Source organism: Phragmites australis, chromosome 10 (assembly GCF_958298935.1).
Source record: "Phragmites australis chromosome 10, lpPhrAust1.1, whole genome shotgun sequence".
NCBI lineage: Eukaryota > Viridiplantae > Streptophyta > Magnoliopsida > Poales > Poaceae > Phragmites > Phragmites australis.
Window position 1 is genome coordinate 10,211,646 of NC_084930.1, and position 15,127 is coordinate 10,226,772.

General features: G+C 45.3%; 3 protein-coding genes across 3 annotated transcripts; all 3 read right to left on the reverse strand.

Annotated features, from left to right (window-relative positions):
* Positions 1-1,463: 1,463 nt before the first annotated feature.
* LOC133930085 (uncharacterized) lies at positions 1,464-3,002 on the reverse strand. Its single transcript, XM_062376790.1, has one exon. It carries the CDS (start codon positions 3,000-3,002, stop codon positions 1,464-1,466), a length of 1,539 nt encoding a protein of 512 aa, XP_062232774.1.
* A 614-nt stretch (positions 3,003-3,616) lies between these two features.
* On the reverse strand, positions 3,617-6,741 carry LOC133883540 (putative receptor protein kinase ZmPK1). Its single transcript, XM_062322891.1, has one exon. The coding sequence runs from the start codon at positions 6,295-6,297 to the stop codon at positions 3,850-3,852; it is 2,448 nt and encodes an 815-aa protein (XP_062178875.1). The 5' UTR covers positions 6,298-6,741; the 3' UTR covers positions 3,617-3,849.
* An 839-nt stretch (positions 6,742-7,580) lies between these two features.
* On the reverse strand, positions 7,581-14,204 carry LOC133883541 (serine/threonine-protein phosphatase PP2A-1 catalytic subunit-like). The gene is made up of 6 exons (XM_062322892.1): positions 13,538-14,204; positions 12,548-12,662; positions 10,561-10,669; positions 10,396-10,473; positions 9,008-9,199; positions 7,581-8,033 (listed from the first exon to the last, which is right to left on the reverse strand). Exons 1-6 carry the CDS (start codon positions 13,788-13,790, stop codon positions 7,860-7,862), a joined length of 921 nt encoding a protein of 306 aa, XP_062178876.1. The 5' UTR covers positions 13,791-14,204; the 3' UTR covers positions 7,581-7,859.
* Positions 14,205-15,127: the final 923 nt, after the last annotated feature.

Here is a 15,127-nt window from a genome sequence, read left to right on the forward strand (position 1 = left end):
TCGCGCTTCACCTTGAAGACCCATTTCAGGCCGATCGCGCGCCGACCCGGCGGGAGGTCCGCGAGCGCCCAGGTCTTGTTGTCCTCGATGGACTCCATCTCCTCCATCATCGCCTTCCTCCAGCTGGGGCTGCGCTCCGCCTCTGCGAACGACGCAGGTTCGTCAGAGCTCACGGCGTTGAGCTCCTCCGCGACCAGCGCCCGCGGCGCGAAGCCGAGCGGCGAGGCCGGGCCGATGATGTTGTCGATCCTCCGGAACCGTAGTGGGGCGTCGTCGTCGTGGTCGCCGTCCAGCAGCTCGTTGGCCTCACTCGGTGGTGAGGAGAACTCCACCTCGCCGTGTCCTGCTGGTATCGCGCCTCCGCCGGCATGAGGCGATGCTGGCGGCGTCAGCTCGCCTTCCTCGGCCGCAGCTCCAGGTACCTCCTCGATACCCTCGGCCACTAGAGGTCCCTGGGTGGAGATGGAGTACTCCACCGTGAACACGTCGTTGTCGCCAATCGTCTCGCCGCCGACCTCATCCGAGCCCCAGTCCCACTGGGCTCCCTCGTCGAACACCACGTCGCGCGTCACGTGGACGCGCTTCGTGACGGGGTCGTACGCGCGGTACGCCTTGGAGCCGCGCTCGTAGCCGATGAAGATCATCTTGCGACCACGATTCTCCAACTTCTTCAAGTGCGGCGACGTGTTCCGGACGTAGACGATGCAGCCGAATGTCCTCAGGTGGTGCACTGCCGGCTTCTTCCCATGCCATGCCTCGAACGGCGTCATGTCATCCACGCTCTTCGTCGGGCATCGGTTGAGGATGTACACCGCGGTGGTCACGGCCTCGCCCCAGAACCACCCCGGCAGCCCTTTCGCCTTGAGCATGCTCCTCGCCGTCGCCACCACTGTCCCGTTCCGCCGCTCGACCACTCCGTTCTGTTGTGGGCTGTATGGCGCAGTGTGTTGGCGATGTATCCCTTCTCCCGCGCAGTACTCCGCGAACTCGATCGAGGTGAATTCACCACCACGATTAGTCCGGAGCCCTCCCAGCTTCAAGCCGGATTGTCCCTCTGCCCGAGCTTGGAGCTCCTTGATGGCAGCCGCGGCACGATCCTTTGAAGGAATCGCGGCTACCCACATGAAACGGTTGAGGTCGTCGACGAGCAACAAGAAGTACTTGTTGCCGCTTGGGGTCACCGGCGTGATCGGCCCGCACAGATCACCGTGCACGAGCTCCAGCCGCCTTCTTGCGCGGTACTCTGCTTTTGCCAGAAATGGGGTGCGCCTCTGCTTCCCCGCCAGGCAGGCCTCGCACAGCTGGTCCATCTTCCCAATTTCCGGCAAGCCGCGCACCAGCTCCTCCCGAGCCAGCTTCCGGAGCGCCGCCATGTTGACATGGCCGAAACGCTCGTGCCAGCGCCACGCCTCCTCGTCGCCGCGCCCGCGCGCCGCCAAGCACATCGGCTGTGCTATCCTGATTCAGAGCAGGTACAGGCGATTCGCCTCGCGCGTCACCCTAGCCAGCAGCTGACCGTCGGGCTCCCGAATCCTCATCACACCGGCGTCGATCTCGATCTTGAAGCGGACCTCGTCGAGCTGGCCCAGGCTCACGATGTTCGTCGTCAGCCGGGGAATGAAGTAGACCCCGGCAAACGACCGGAGCTCGCCGTTCTTGCACTCGAAGACGATGGTGCCCCGCCCCTCGATCCGCGCCATCGAGTCATCACCGAAGCGCACGGTGCCGCGCACCTCCGGATCCAGCTTCGAGAAGGCGGCCCTGGACCCGGACATATGGTTGGTTGCCCCGGAGTCCAGGACCCACGTTTCCGCCTCCCGCTCCTCTTCTTCTCCGAGCTGCGCGAAGACCTTCTCTTCGCGGATCTCGATCTGGGCCACAGGCGGCGTCTGCCCAGATCCGCCATCTCCATGGTGATGCAGTGCTCCCAGCGGCGCTGAATCGGCCCCGGCGAGCGACGCGACCGCCGGTGGCGTCGGCTGGGTCGCTGATGATTGCGGCGGCGCTGGTGAGGGAAGAATGGTGGAGCAGCTCGCAAAACAGAGTGAGGCCTCCTCCTCATCTTGGACCGCATGGGCCTGCTCCCTCTTGGGTTTCGACCGGCAATCCCGGGCCCAATGGCCCGTCTTGCCGCATCGATGGCACTCGTCGCCCTTGGGCTTGTTCGAATTTGCCGGCCCATTCGACGAGCCACCAGCGCGCCCACGGCCGCGCCCGCGTCTGCCGCCGCCACCGCCGCGACGCGCCGAGCCACTGCTCGCGCCGCCGCCGTACTCTGCCTCGCGCCTTTTCCGCCGCGCGTCCCACTCCTCCTCCGTGAGGTACAGCTTGCCCTCATGCTGCAGGGACGCCGGCACTTCCTCGAATGACTCCTCCGCCTCCTTGAGCAGGCCCGTCAGCTCGGCGACCGTCATCGTCGACACGTCCAGCAGCGTCTTGATGGCGATCGCGATCTGCTTGAAGCGAGGCGGCACGCTGCGAAGCATCTTCGCGACGATGTCCGCGTCCTTCACTTCCTCACTTAGCGTGATGAGATGCGCCGCCATGCCTTCCAGGCGCAGCCCAAAATCTTCGACGGTCTCACCGTCGTTGAACGTGGCGAGGTCGAATTTTCGGCGCAGCTGCTGCGCCGTCGCCTTCTTCACGCGGTCGTCCCCGACCCTCATGGTCGCGATCGCGTCCCAGGCTTCCTTTGCCGTCTCCTTCTTGGCGAGCGTCGGCACCATCTCCGGTGGCACCGCGCCGCACAAGGCGTCGAGCGCCATCATCTCCTCTTGCGCATCGGCGCCGCCTTTCTCGATGACGTTCCACAGCGCCCGGGCCTTGAGCTTCACCTTCATCAAGAGCGCCCAATCAGAGTAATTGGCCTTGGTGAGGACGGGGTAGCTAGTCCCGCCTCCCACCTCACGAATCACCCGCTGGATCACTACGCCCTCGCCGGAGGCTTCGGCCTTGTCGCCCTTGGCGCCGGACTTGCCATCGCCCTTCCCGTCACCAGCCATCGCCTAGGCTCGCAACCTTGCTCTGATACCACTTGTTGGAACCTCGCCGGAGAGACGACGCACACGTCGTCGGAGAGGACCACGGCCAACACACACACAACTCACGCGTACACGCTGGAACACGATCTTGTTTGGTGCTGCAGAATTGGCTGCCATTTTCTGGTGCTATTCCATTGCTTAAGTAAGAGTTTACAAGGAAACTTAATAAAGGCCTACAATTAGGCGTCAAGATTGACAGCCACACAATCAGCTGTTGCTAATTCTAGCTAATCACCTAAGGAAAGCAAATGCTAAATTGGCGCACAAGGATTATTCCTACACACTAGAGCCCTTGGATTGACTAGGACGACGGACCTGTTCTGGGTTCTTACATCTTTGGATCTGATGCTTGAAGCTTCCAATCTATGCAAAATACAGCCTATCAGTTGTGATGTTAGCTCATTTAACACTACTGGATGCAATGTTACCATCTTTTCTAGGCAATCTTTTGACCTTTTTAGTTTTGTATGGATTGGCTTACTTATTCCAACTTTCAGCTAGTAATATGTAGAAAGGTTGATATTTGCATTAGACCCACAACTGGAATAAGCATGGTATGACTCCTATCTGCACTCTGGTTAAATAATTCATCGTTAGATTGTATTTGAGTAACAATACAATGGCTTCTACAAAGTACACTGCACATCCATGAGCATAGGTTATGCTAATGCCGGAGCAGATTTTTTCCTGCTATAGTGCGCAGAATTACAACACAAGAGCATGGACATTGCTGAAATGTTGCTGATTGTATTTGTATCGATATACTATCTGCATTGCCGTAGTAGATATAGACATATTTATGCAGGCTTTAAGCAGCTCCTCCCATTACAGTTGCGCTACTGACTTCATCAACTGAAACCAGCATCTGCGACACATCTTCCATGGTAGGTCTTCTGCCCCTATCTTCCTCCAGGCACGAAACAGCCAACTTCATCAATGTTCTTGCTTGCAACTTGTTGAATTGGCCATTCAATCTAGCATCAATGAAGTCGGCAAACCAAGATTGCTCAGTGGCATCCAACTTCAGCTTCTCTTTGAGCATCCTGACCATCCTTCTGAGGACCATCTCCACATCCTCATCCTCATTATTTCCCATGTCCGAAACACGGGCTCCCTTTAGTAGTTCCAGAAGCACCACTCCGAAGCTGTATACATCAACATTTGTTGTTATCGGGAGACTGGAAACCCATTCAGGCGCTAAATAGCCTCTAGTTCCTTGTATCCGTGAAACATTTAAATTGGATCCACGTCTGTTCAGGAGCTTTGCAAGGCCAAAGTCAGCGATCTTTGGCGCCAAGTTCTCATCCAGCAGTATATTTTCAGGCTTCACGTCGCAGTGGATGACCCACTCTAAGCACTCATGATGAAGATACGCCAATCCTCTAGCCACTCCTAGGGCAATATTAAATCTTTGCTTCCATTCAAGTAAGTTTTCTGAACCTTCAGCACCAAATAAGATTTTATCCAATGAACCATTCTGAACATATTCTGATACCAATATCCGGTGTGGACCATCAGAACAGAATCCCCAAACTCTCACTAGATTCATATGGTAAATCCTGCTAATCACACTCAGTTCATGTTGAAATTCTTCTTCACCAGAGTTTATGTCTTTTAACTTTTTCACAGCTACTGCTCTATTGTCTTTCAGGACTCCTTTGTATACGATGCCTGATGCTCCCTTTCCAAGCTCATCCTTAAACTTTCTAGTAGCTGTCACCAACTCTCTGTAGGAGTATCTGCGAAAATGGTTAGTGATCATTTCATATCCAGCCTCAGCTGGCCATACTCCTCTCAGTTCCCTGCGCTCTCTCCTCAAAATAAACCCTCCTAGTACAATAAACATTACCTCTGCCAGAAAAACTGCTGATAAAAATCCATAGAAGTACAAATACTTCGATTCATCCTGATCACTCTTAAGCATATCCAAGAAATCTGATATGAAGTATTTGTTTGTTGACCTGCAGTTGGGGCCATATTTTGGGCCGAAAGGTTGTGACTGGGGAATTGAGGACTCGGGCACTTCTACTCCCTTATGAATCTTGATGTACATGGTACCAGTACTACCAAGTCTATGCAGGGTTACACCACCAAGAAGCACAGACTTTGGATAGCAATCACCAAGTCCTTCCCAGTATGCGAAGCCCTTACACTTGCAGTCACTCAAGCATATGTTCTTGCAAAAGTCAAGAGAAACGAAACGATGGACACTCATATCATACCCAGAGAAATCAGTGTGGGTTAGCTTAGCAAATTTCACTTCCTGCGCGTCACAGCTGATGTTGATCTTTCGTCTGCAGCCTTTGCTCCGGTCACTTGGGTCGATGACTTCAAAACCAGGGGCACACGCGCAGGCAGGCACAGGCGTATATACGCATATTCCATTCCTGCCACACAAGCCACGTACTTTGCAGAGCTGTGGAAATGCCATCCATGTGACTGACCATGTTCCTCCTGCCTTATTCAGACTGTATAATCTGAGGTTACCGTCATAATCCAATGTTAGCCTCCTCATGATCCCTGGACCCCAATCAGCAGCTGTGAAGGTTGCATTATCACTTCCAAGGAAATGCCCCCAGCTATCAAGAGCCCCAGTTGTGGTGCTATTGAATGGTATTCTAAGCTTTTCCCAGATAGTCCTACTTGGATTTGGCCAGTAGATAAAAGAAATATCCTTCTCATCATTGAACAGTGAAAGCAGGTATTGATCATCAAAATGGAAGCTGTAGTGGCCAGGAACAAGTAACCTGTTAGTAGATACCAGCTTTGTCGGAGCAGTAATGCTCTGAGTGGGCAACAAGGTATCAGTAGGAGAAGAAAAGCTTTGCCACAGAATGGTGGCGCCTTTGCCCTTCACAATGAGGTTTCCATTGTCTAAGAGCTGAGCTTGAACATGTACGGCATCAGAAACACTCACATTGTTGGTCCAGACAATCTGGCCATTGTAATCTTTTAAAACCATGCTCCCATCAACGTCTAACTTGACTTTGGATCCCCAGGTATACACAGGATGGAGAGGGTTCGCGCTCCAGACGAAGGTTCTTTCAGATGAGTTGGAGAACCAAATGGAGAAGGTGGAGGCATTGGGGGAGATGCTGTAGAAGCCACAGGTGAAAGTGCCGTCTGGCGAGTGGAGCATATCGGAGCTGTGCTCTACGGAGAGGGACGAGCCTGCCGAGAGGAAATCATGCCCTGAGATACGCGAAAGCAGATGAATCAAAGTGAGGAGAAAAATATAGGCTGAGCATGTATCCATGGCATAGCCGTTAGTCAAGTGTTCAAAAGCAGACGAATGGAAGTGAGAAGAAGCGGATGCAGATCAGAGTTTATCTTTGAAATGATGGGATATGTTCGCCATTATATGATCCAACTGGCAATGCATACCAGGAAGAGATGGACTCTTGGGAAGATCGTTTAGAAAGAAGACTGGCTTCTATGAAGATAAGGTTTGAATATAGTGGCATATGCAGCCATTAAACAAGTGTGACGCTTAAAATTCGTGGAGGTAAGATATATTATTGTTGAAACATCTAGTCACGCAAATTTTTGTGCGAGTGCACTATGATTGAAACCACTTGTGCTTAATACAGCAGACACGTTGGAAAAAAGTTCATTTCTTCAGTTGTTAGTTGTGCTGTCAACTTGTGATGAGTGTACAATTCACTCACAACATCATTGAAGTTGGAATTATTCCACATCATTGAAGTTGGAATTATTCCACTCTACGCGCTTTCTTGCGTGTATTTTTGACCTGTGTCCGCCTAAGGCTTGCCTCGCGCCCACCGCAACACAGCAGCAGCTCGTGAAAGGAATGTTTGATTAGGACTCGGTGCAGCGCCTCTGAATTTTCCAGGCTCTTCCTATGAAACCAGCGGCGCTATTAAAGAAAACATGGTGGAGGTGGATAGTGGTGACTGAGTTGACTGGATATTATGTGGTTCTCTTGGAAACTACAACATTGCAACAATTTGCAGTGTACAAACGTCCACAAAAAAGTTCACATATAAAAACATCTTAATCACTGAACAACATTCAACGTTGAGGTGAAGTTGTAAGCCCTATTTAGCATTACTGAAACTTATAAGTTTTTACTAAAAACTACTTATATCTTATGACAAAAGCTATTAGTTTTTATAAGAAAATTTTAAATTCTCAGCACACCAGTTTTTTAAAAAAGCCACTCAATTAACTTATCAGCTTTTAATTTATTTCATCACAAGTCAGCTTATTATATTTTAGTTGATTTTATCAAAAATCAACTTTTTAGCTATCAGTAATAAATCAATCTATTTATTTCAACTTATAGCTTTTTATAAGCAAAAGACAACAATAAATTGTACCATATAGAACCCTCGACCATAGAGCTTCAGATCCGAGTCAAACATAAACTTAGCTGCCCTCGACCATGTAGCTTCAGATCCGAGTCAAACATCACTATCACTCACAAATCCCACCGGGCCAATTTAGACACAATGCACCACAAAGCCAACGGGAACATCAGGTCCATGAGTCCAGGCCCCTGCATCTTCTGGAGACGGAAAAAAAAAATACAAGACAATTCTATTGCAGCTTCTTTTCTCTTTTGTCTCAGAAAAATATAAAATGGAGGTACAACAAAAAAATCAAAATGCCATGTACTTTTAACATGCTCTATGAAGTTCTGAGAAGCAGCAACAAAATCTCCACACGAAAGAATGAGCGGGGGTACAAAGCGGCTAAAGGAAACACATCTTCTAAGGACAGATCTACAGACACCAGGCGCTGCGGCAGAGGAGAGGAGCATCAACAGCAGTAAGTTAAAAGGAGTCGACACGACAATTACAAAAAGTAGTCCGGGGTCTTGCGTGTTGTGTCTGGCTCGATTTGCCGTGGTGCTGGATCAAACTGGAGGAAGTTCTGATCCATATTCTCTCCAATTTCGAGAATTGCAGCCATGTTACCACAACGGTAACAGTAGTTTGGCGCACTGAACACTGTGACAACGTTCTTATCCTGCATCACACAATCAACACAAGGCAAAGCAAATAATTCAAGATTCCTGTGGGAAAATGTTCCAATTTGGTGCTCATATGCATGATTGAAGGAGAAAATGCATGATTCACATGTACATAAAATATATGAGAAAAAACGAATGCATCGATGATTTCTGCCTCCCTGGGATCAAGAAACACCCAATGAAACAACTTCATGCTCTTTTTAGAGAATTGTGTGATGCTCACGTGAGTGATTGTTAACAATTCATCCAGATAATCAGCAATTTTACCCTTTTATGATATCATCAGCCTTTCGTTATCAAAAGCATGCCAAAGACCCGTGGAGTTGCTGCACTGTACCTAATCTCTTTTCTTCCTTTGAAGTTACACATTATCTAATATATGGATAAATCATTATTTATTTTATATGTTGGAAACAGTGTCATCATTTCTTAACAGTTGACTTAGAGAATTTAGTAAGATATAGATCTTATGTAACAAAGTAATTCAGGTATTGTCTCGTAATAAATGCTTACTTCCTCCATCCTTTTTTTTGGACAGGAAGATTGCTTCCTCCGTTTTAGAAAATGTGCAGTCAAACCTCTATAATTTTGACCACTAATTTAAACTGAACTATTTGAAATTTGTCATGTGAAATTGGTATTGTTGGATTTATGGTGAAAAATAATTTCATGATAATATTTTTACAATTTTTTACTATCATTATCAATTTAAACATAAAGGTCAAAGTTGCATAATGTAGGTCGTGTCAATGTCCAAGATGTCTTAAATTTACAAACGGAGGGAGAACTCAGTGAGTATTCCTTATGTATAGCAACAGAAATTCTTATCAATAATTAGGACTTCAGGAGCCCCGGAAATATTTGCAAAAATGGTTTTGTTCTACAAAAAAGAATGCCAAAAAAATTTGGTGAACAGAACTCCAAATGAAAACGATTTCGATGGTTAAAATCGAACACACTGGATACTAACCTGGCACCAATTGAACCCTTCCATTACAAGTTGATGGGCCCTTGAAATAAGACTAAGTCCGTTTGTATGGTTGAATTGCTGTGCGATATCTTGTCCAAATGTGTATCCTGCCCCTCTTGGTGAAATTCCCCACCCACATCTGTCATCCGGGTCAGACCACAAAAGATCACACATTGGTCCTTCATGCGGGACCTACAATCATTTTAGAGAACAGAGCAAAAATATTAATCATGAGTAAACAAAATTTGCGTAAAACAGTAAACCACTTCTATACAAGAGCAATGACATTTATACCCTAAAGCCCAATTGAGGGGTCAATTCTAGATCATTTAAGAACAACAATCTGTGTCAAGAAATTGAATAGCTAAAATATTGTAGATTTTTATATTAAGTCTCTTTCTCACTGCAACTGAACTAGGAAGTAAAAAAGTCATGCAGAGACAGAAAATTGGAGTCAATGAGATTCTATTTTGCCTTACAGAATTTCATCCGATTGTAGACTAGAAAACTACAAAGCTGCAACCAGGTGAGCAAATAATACCGGATTCTAGATCTTCTCATTTTCTACAGTTCTTCCAATAATATTAATTGCAGTTGGTAAAACTTTGAACTATACATCAGAAAACCACATTATTGCAACTTGATAGGCCAACCCTCGTATATCGTATATATTAATATTTGCTCAGAATACTTATTGTATATCAGTGAACATTTATCGTATGATTGCAACAGTTCCATGCCGGCACTATCAACATGGAAAGAAAACAAATGAAATGCTTGGAATTTAAATAATTATAACTGTAGAAAAATTGCTCATCAGACCAGTATGCATCAGTGATTCAATCTATGCTATGTCATTATTAATTAGTCAAAACTAAATAATTAAACTGATGACAAATAGCAATATAATAATTTAACCAAAAGAATAAAATGCACAACGATCACAGCACAGAATATGCATAAAATTTGGTTATTAATAGCTAACGACAGTTTCCAGGGTCATCTGATGCCATAATCTCAGGAATATATGCTGACCAGCACTCCTTACTCGGAAATAAAGAACAGCCAGCTGGTTCAGATCATCAGATATTCTGCATGCACTATTCTTCCTTACTAACCCATCTTACAGATAAATTTAAAATGTTAAATGGAACTATCTAAGTCTTGAGGGCCAGATCTGTTACTTCTACACAGACTTGGGTGACCAAACGCATCTTGTTCTATTATCAAGATATCTCAAAAAGAAAACAGGATCCTTAACCCCAATTCACAAGGAAGGTGTTCATGGAATTCTACAAGTTCAAATACTTGAGGTGTAAAATTATCCACAATTAGGCATTAGCCATTAGCTAACACTTCACAGAGATCATGGAAAAATTGTTGCCAACCTCTTGTATGCGATCAAGAGAACGGATATTATCCAATGTATCCAGAGATGGAGAGAGACCACCATGTAGGCAAAAGATCTACAAAATGGAGTTTTCCGCTTCTGTCAGGTATACACGAAACTGAATTATAAGTTCATATACCAATAATATAACCAAAGAACAAACCTGGTTTTCTATAAGAGCTGTGAGAGGCAAATAATCAAACAAGTCCGTGAAGTACTTCCATACATTTGCATTTCCGTACTTCCGCAAGCATTCATCATAGAAGCCATACCTGTAGCCAAACACTTCATGTAAAGAACACCCAAGCACTTTGGGTGTGTTTATGTAGTTGCATTTCACAAAGTAAACTGGTGCAACAAAACAGCTGAGCCAATGTACACTTCATGGCAGAATTGTGTTGTCACTTGACAATTGATGTTTAGATCAAGCGCAACCCAGGATAAGACAAAAGGATGAAACCCAAATTTCCAAAATAGCATGGACCAGTTTATGATATTTCAGTTAGTCAATTCAGCCAAACAAAACGGTTTTGGACTTCCGTTTCCCATGAAATTCTAAGTTCAGACCAGCTACAAAAAGAGGAAAGGGAGGGAGGGTGAACATTGTGTTCACTGTTCAGCATCTAAAGCAGACTGAACTCTAGTTATTTGAAGCCAACCTCAGAATTCCATCGGCATCAGAGTTCAGATATTGATGTAATGGTGGCTTCAGGAGTGGGGAGCACGTCAATGCCTGATTGGTTCATTACTTCATTACACATGCAATTCTGCATAACCCTAATACATGATAATCCCCCGATCCTGTACTAATGACCTCCCTCCTCACATTGAGCGGAGAAGCTAGGTTGAGTCTATAGGATGTTTTGAGACAATCGCATGCTACAAAAAGCTAGACGAATCATTGGTCATTGTATAAAAAATCAGCAAATTGCTAAATAAATCAACCGAAATATCACTCGGTCAATATTGTTGTTGAAACTCTAAAATCAAAATCTACAATTTGATCCGCATTTCTTTCAATATAGCTGAACCAGTGGTAGAATCACTCCAAAGTAGCTAAAAGTTATGAACAGGGAAAAGCACAATGTAGGAGACCAAGAAGCATTTTGATCACAATGAACACCCATGGCATCCTTTTTTTCTGGGGCAGTGCCCTAAGATAATGGTCTGAAGATGAAGGACTGACAAGCATGGAAACAGGGATTACGCAGGAAGGTCAGACAAGAATGTAAATACGGGAGGTTCCCCCTAACTTTCTTTGGGGTGTTGTTGAGAGTTTAGGGGTCCCATAAAGTATAAAGCACAAATATCCTACAGTTAGGAAACCAGTGAATCTGCATCCGCAGATTCAGGAAATCTATATCCATGTCAGTTCTCCACATTCGAATCTAGTCTAGAGGATTATTCTACCTCAATCAACATCCGCTCAGATTTGAAATGCGGATAGAGACAGATTTCAAGTTTCATTAGCATCCAATTATCAATAGAGAGAGAAATAATAAGAAGCTTCTGTGGCTTTAGCATAATCCCATGAGTTTTATGAAGCAAAAGCTAGGTTAAATATGTGGAGCTTTTTAGGCCCATCTTGTAAACCTAAGCCCCTTTGTACCACCACAAAAGCCAAATATGCTTAAGCCATTGAGATGGAGTCCAAGACAACAATGCAACAATCAAATGAATAACTTTTGTGGAAATTTTTTTTAAAAAAAATCCTTCAATTTTGCAGCGATTAGGTGAAGTCCAAGTATTATGCTAGGTCAACACTGCAAGCATCCTGCTGCCCTTGAACATGGAAGTAAAGAAATGCAGTCTGTTTTAGATAAGCATCTTGAATGAAGGCGCTAGCCAAGTAAATAAAGTAAAGAAGGCCAAAATGATTTAATGACCTCAGTATTGCAAAGAATTAATAATACAGCCGGGAGACAAAGATAGCAATTTTCCCTAATTCTCTAGCAGCAGAAACTTTTAAGTGAATTTTGTACCAAAAATTAGTATGGACTCACTGTCCAGGAAACAACCCAGCTTAATCATTTAAGGGAAATTTACTCAATAATGCCCACATGTTTGCAGTAATTACAATATAAAAGTCCTATGCTAAAATTAGTAATTGCCTAGTGCTGTAGAGTTCAGTTAGAGGAATAGGAGCTCACACTTGAGTTATTTGTCTGCTCTCATGATTTCCTCTCAATATTGTGATTCTGTCTCTATAACGTACTTTTAGAGCCACTAACAATGTCACAGTCTCCACTGAGTAGTAGCCACGGTCTGCAGCAAATACCCGTAGTCAATTCAACTATAATATAAGCAAATAAAACAATCCAAAGCAAATAAGAAATGGAAAGTATAGATAGAAAGAAAAGTAGGCCCCTTAACCCAAAAAACGTAGCATTTCCTGCCACATGTCTAATAAATAATACAGTACTAGGAAGCAACACATCCAAATTTCCAAGAGAGTTTAATTGAATGGAATCCAGTTTGTGTAAAACTGTGGTGCCATCCAAAGTGCGCACAAATTTCAGACATCAGAAGCATATGTTGTAGATGCATGGATTTTAGACACGTCATCAATTTCAATGATGCTTTTCGTATAGGATCAGTGTAACCAATACGGTAGTAAAACCAAGCAGACAAGAATAAAGACAGTATCCTTATGTGTTGGTCTAGCAGTAGAGAATAAGCTATTCCGGGCAAACCTATGAACATTTTAAAACACGGTAACCAGAAACATTCTATAAGCCCACTATGGCTATACGGGAAAAACACTTGAAGGCTCCAAGCAAATATATTCATTTCCATAGGGAAAAAATAAATGTTAAACATCAGCACATAATTCGCAAAAGTTTCTCAGTCAGCAGATACCTAACCCAGAACATAATACCATCGTGAAACAACTCTTGCGATCTATGAAGCAATAGTACAAAAGCCATGATGGGCATGAACAGTCTATTTAGCATCAGCAAGCCCACCATACCGGCGCCAACCCCCAAAACCTGCTCATCAGCATCTCAGTTCCTGAGCAGGATCTAGCGAATTCAGCACTAACACTCTCCAGCGAACCAGATCGAGCCAGCTCGCCAAATCTACAGATCGACCGAAAACCAAACACGCGTCGCGGGAGGGCAGAGGGGGCGGGGACTGACCGACGTAGTCGCCCATGAAGAGGTAGTTCGTGTCGGGGGTGTCGCCGCCGATGCGGAAGAGCTCGATGAGGTCGTAGAACTGGCCGTGGATGTCGCCGCAGACGGTGACGGGGCAGCGCACGGGCTGCACGTTCCACTCCTCCATGAGGATCGCCTTTGCCTGCTCGCAGAGCGCCTTCACATCCGCCTCCGCCAGAAACTTGCACTCCCGCAGCTGCGAGATCTGCCGGTCCAGATCCGCGTGCGACGGCATCGCCGCTGCCGCTCACTCTACGTCGCCTTCCCTTCCCTTACCTAATTCCCTCTGCCGCCGCCGCCGCCGCCGCCGCAGCAGCAGGAACCGAGGAGCAAGGGTCCCGGCGAGCCCGCCGGTGAGGAGAAGTCCAGGGCCGCGAGTGTTTCGAGTGGATCAACAAGGGCGGAGGTCATGCCTCCATTTTTCTTTCTCGCTTCGTTGTGTGGGAGAGATGGGGGATTTTTGTTTTGTTTTTTGTTTGCCTTTCCTCGCTGTCTTGGTATTTGTTTTGGATTTGGCTTTTGGTTTGGTTTGGCGATTTGGTCCTCTTCGCAATAATTTTATGGGTTGTTTAAGAGAGAAAAAGGTGAGGGCAGCGTCCTTTCCAGGTGGAAAGGTTAGAGAATGGCAGGATGTTTCGCGGTCGGGATGTGTGTGGGTTCATAGCGCAGTACCTCCGTTCGGAATTACTCGTCTTTTGGCCTTCCTCATTAGTCACTTAATACTTTCTTTCATGACATCTTTATCCTTGCTAATTGCAGCTTATACTCTAATCAATGCACCTAAAATTAACTCTGAAAAATCCCTCCTAACACCACCAACTACTCCCTTCAATCCCAAATATAATATTTAAACAAACTAGCATGAGAACCATATATCCCTGAAAATGTCTGACCTACTTAAAATCTAATAGAGGCTATTCAGAAAAAAGAATGCTTAGAGAACGGATGTAGTAGCAGTTAACTCTTATTATTGTAATATGTACAGAGAAGAAAGTGGATAGGATGAAGATAACGTTAATATATAGAGGAATCTTATAAGCTAGCAAAAGAAATAAAAGATAACTCTCGGCATTATAAGATATAAAGAATTAGTAACATAATTTTTTAAATGAGCTAAGAGAAATAAGGGACAGTAATTATTTCTTATTATTAAATATGCCGTTATATGATTGTTCAAATATTGGAGGAATTAAAGCTATGTTTGGTTAGCTATACTGAGCCGAGTCTGGACAGGACGGTCCAGGACGAAGCCTCATACATGCATTTGATTATTTGAATCAGGTATTGTTCAGGATAAGACTTGATATAGATTCTTAGCATATTCTTTATAAATGTTGAACCAACCGATACCGCAAAATCGATAGCACCACGCATCCGTATGAACAGTATTCACGTATAAACAGTACTCGTCCAAAATCGAAAACACCACATGTCATTTTCTGTTGCTCCAAAAATCATAAAAAAAATTTATACGCGTTTCATAATTCATGTGTAACCCATTTTAATTAGATTCAACTAAAAAGCATATGTATAATTTAAATTTAAATTCTTTTAAAAATGCTACTTTATAAC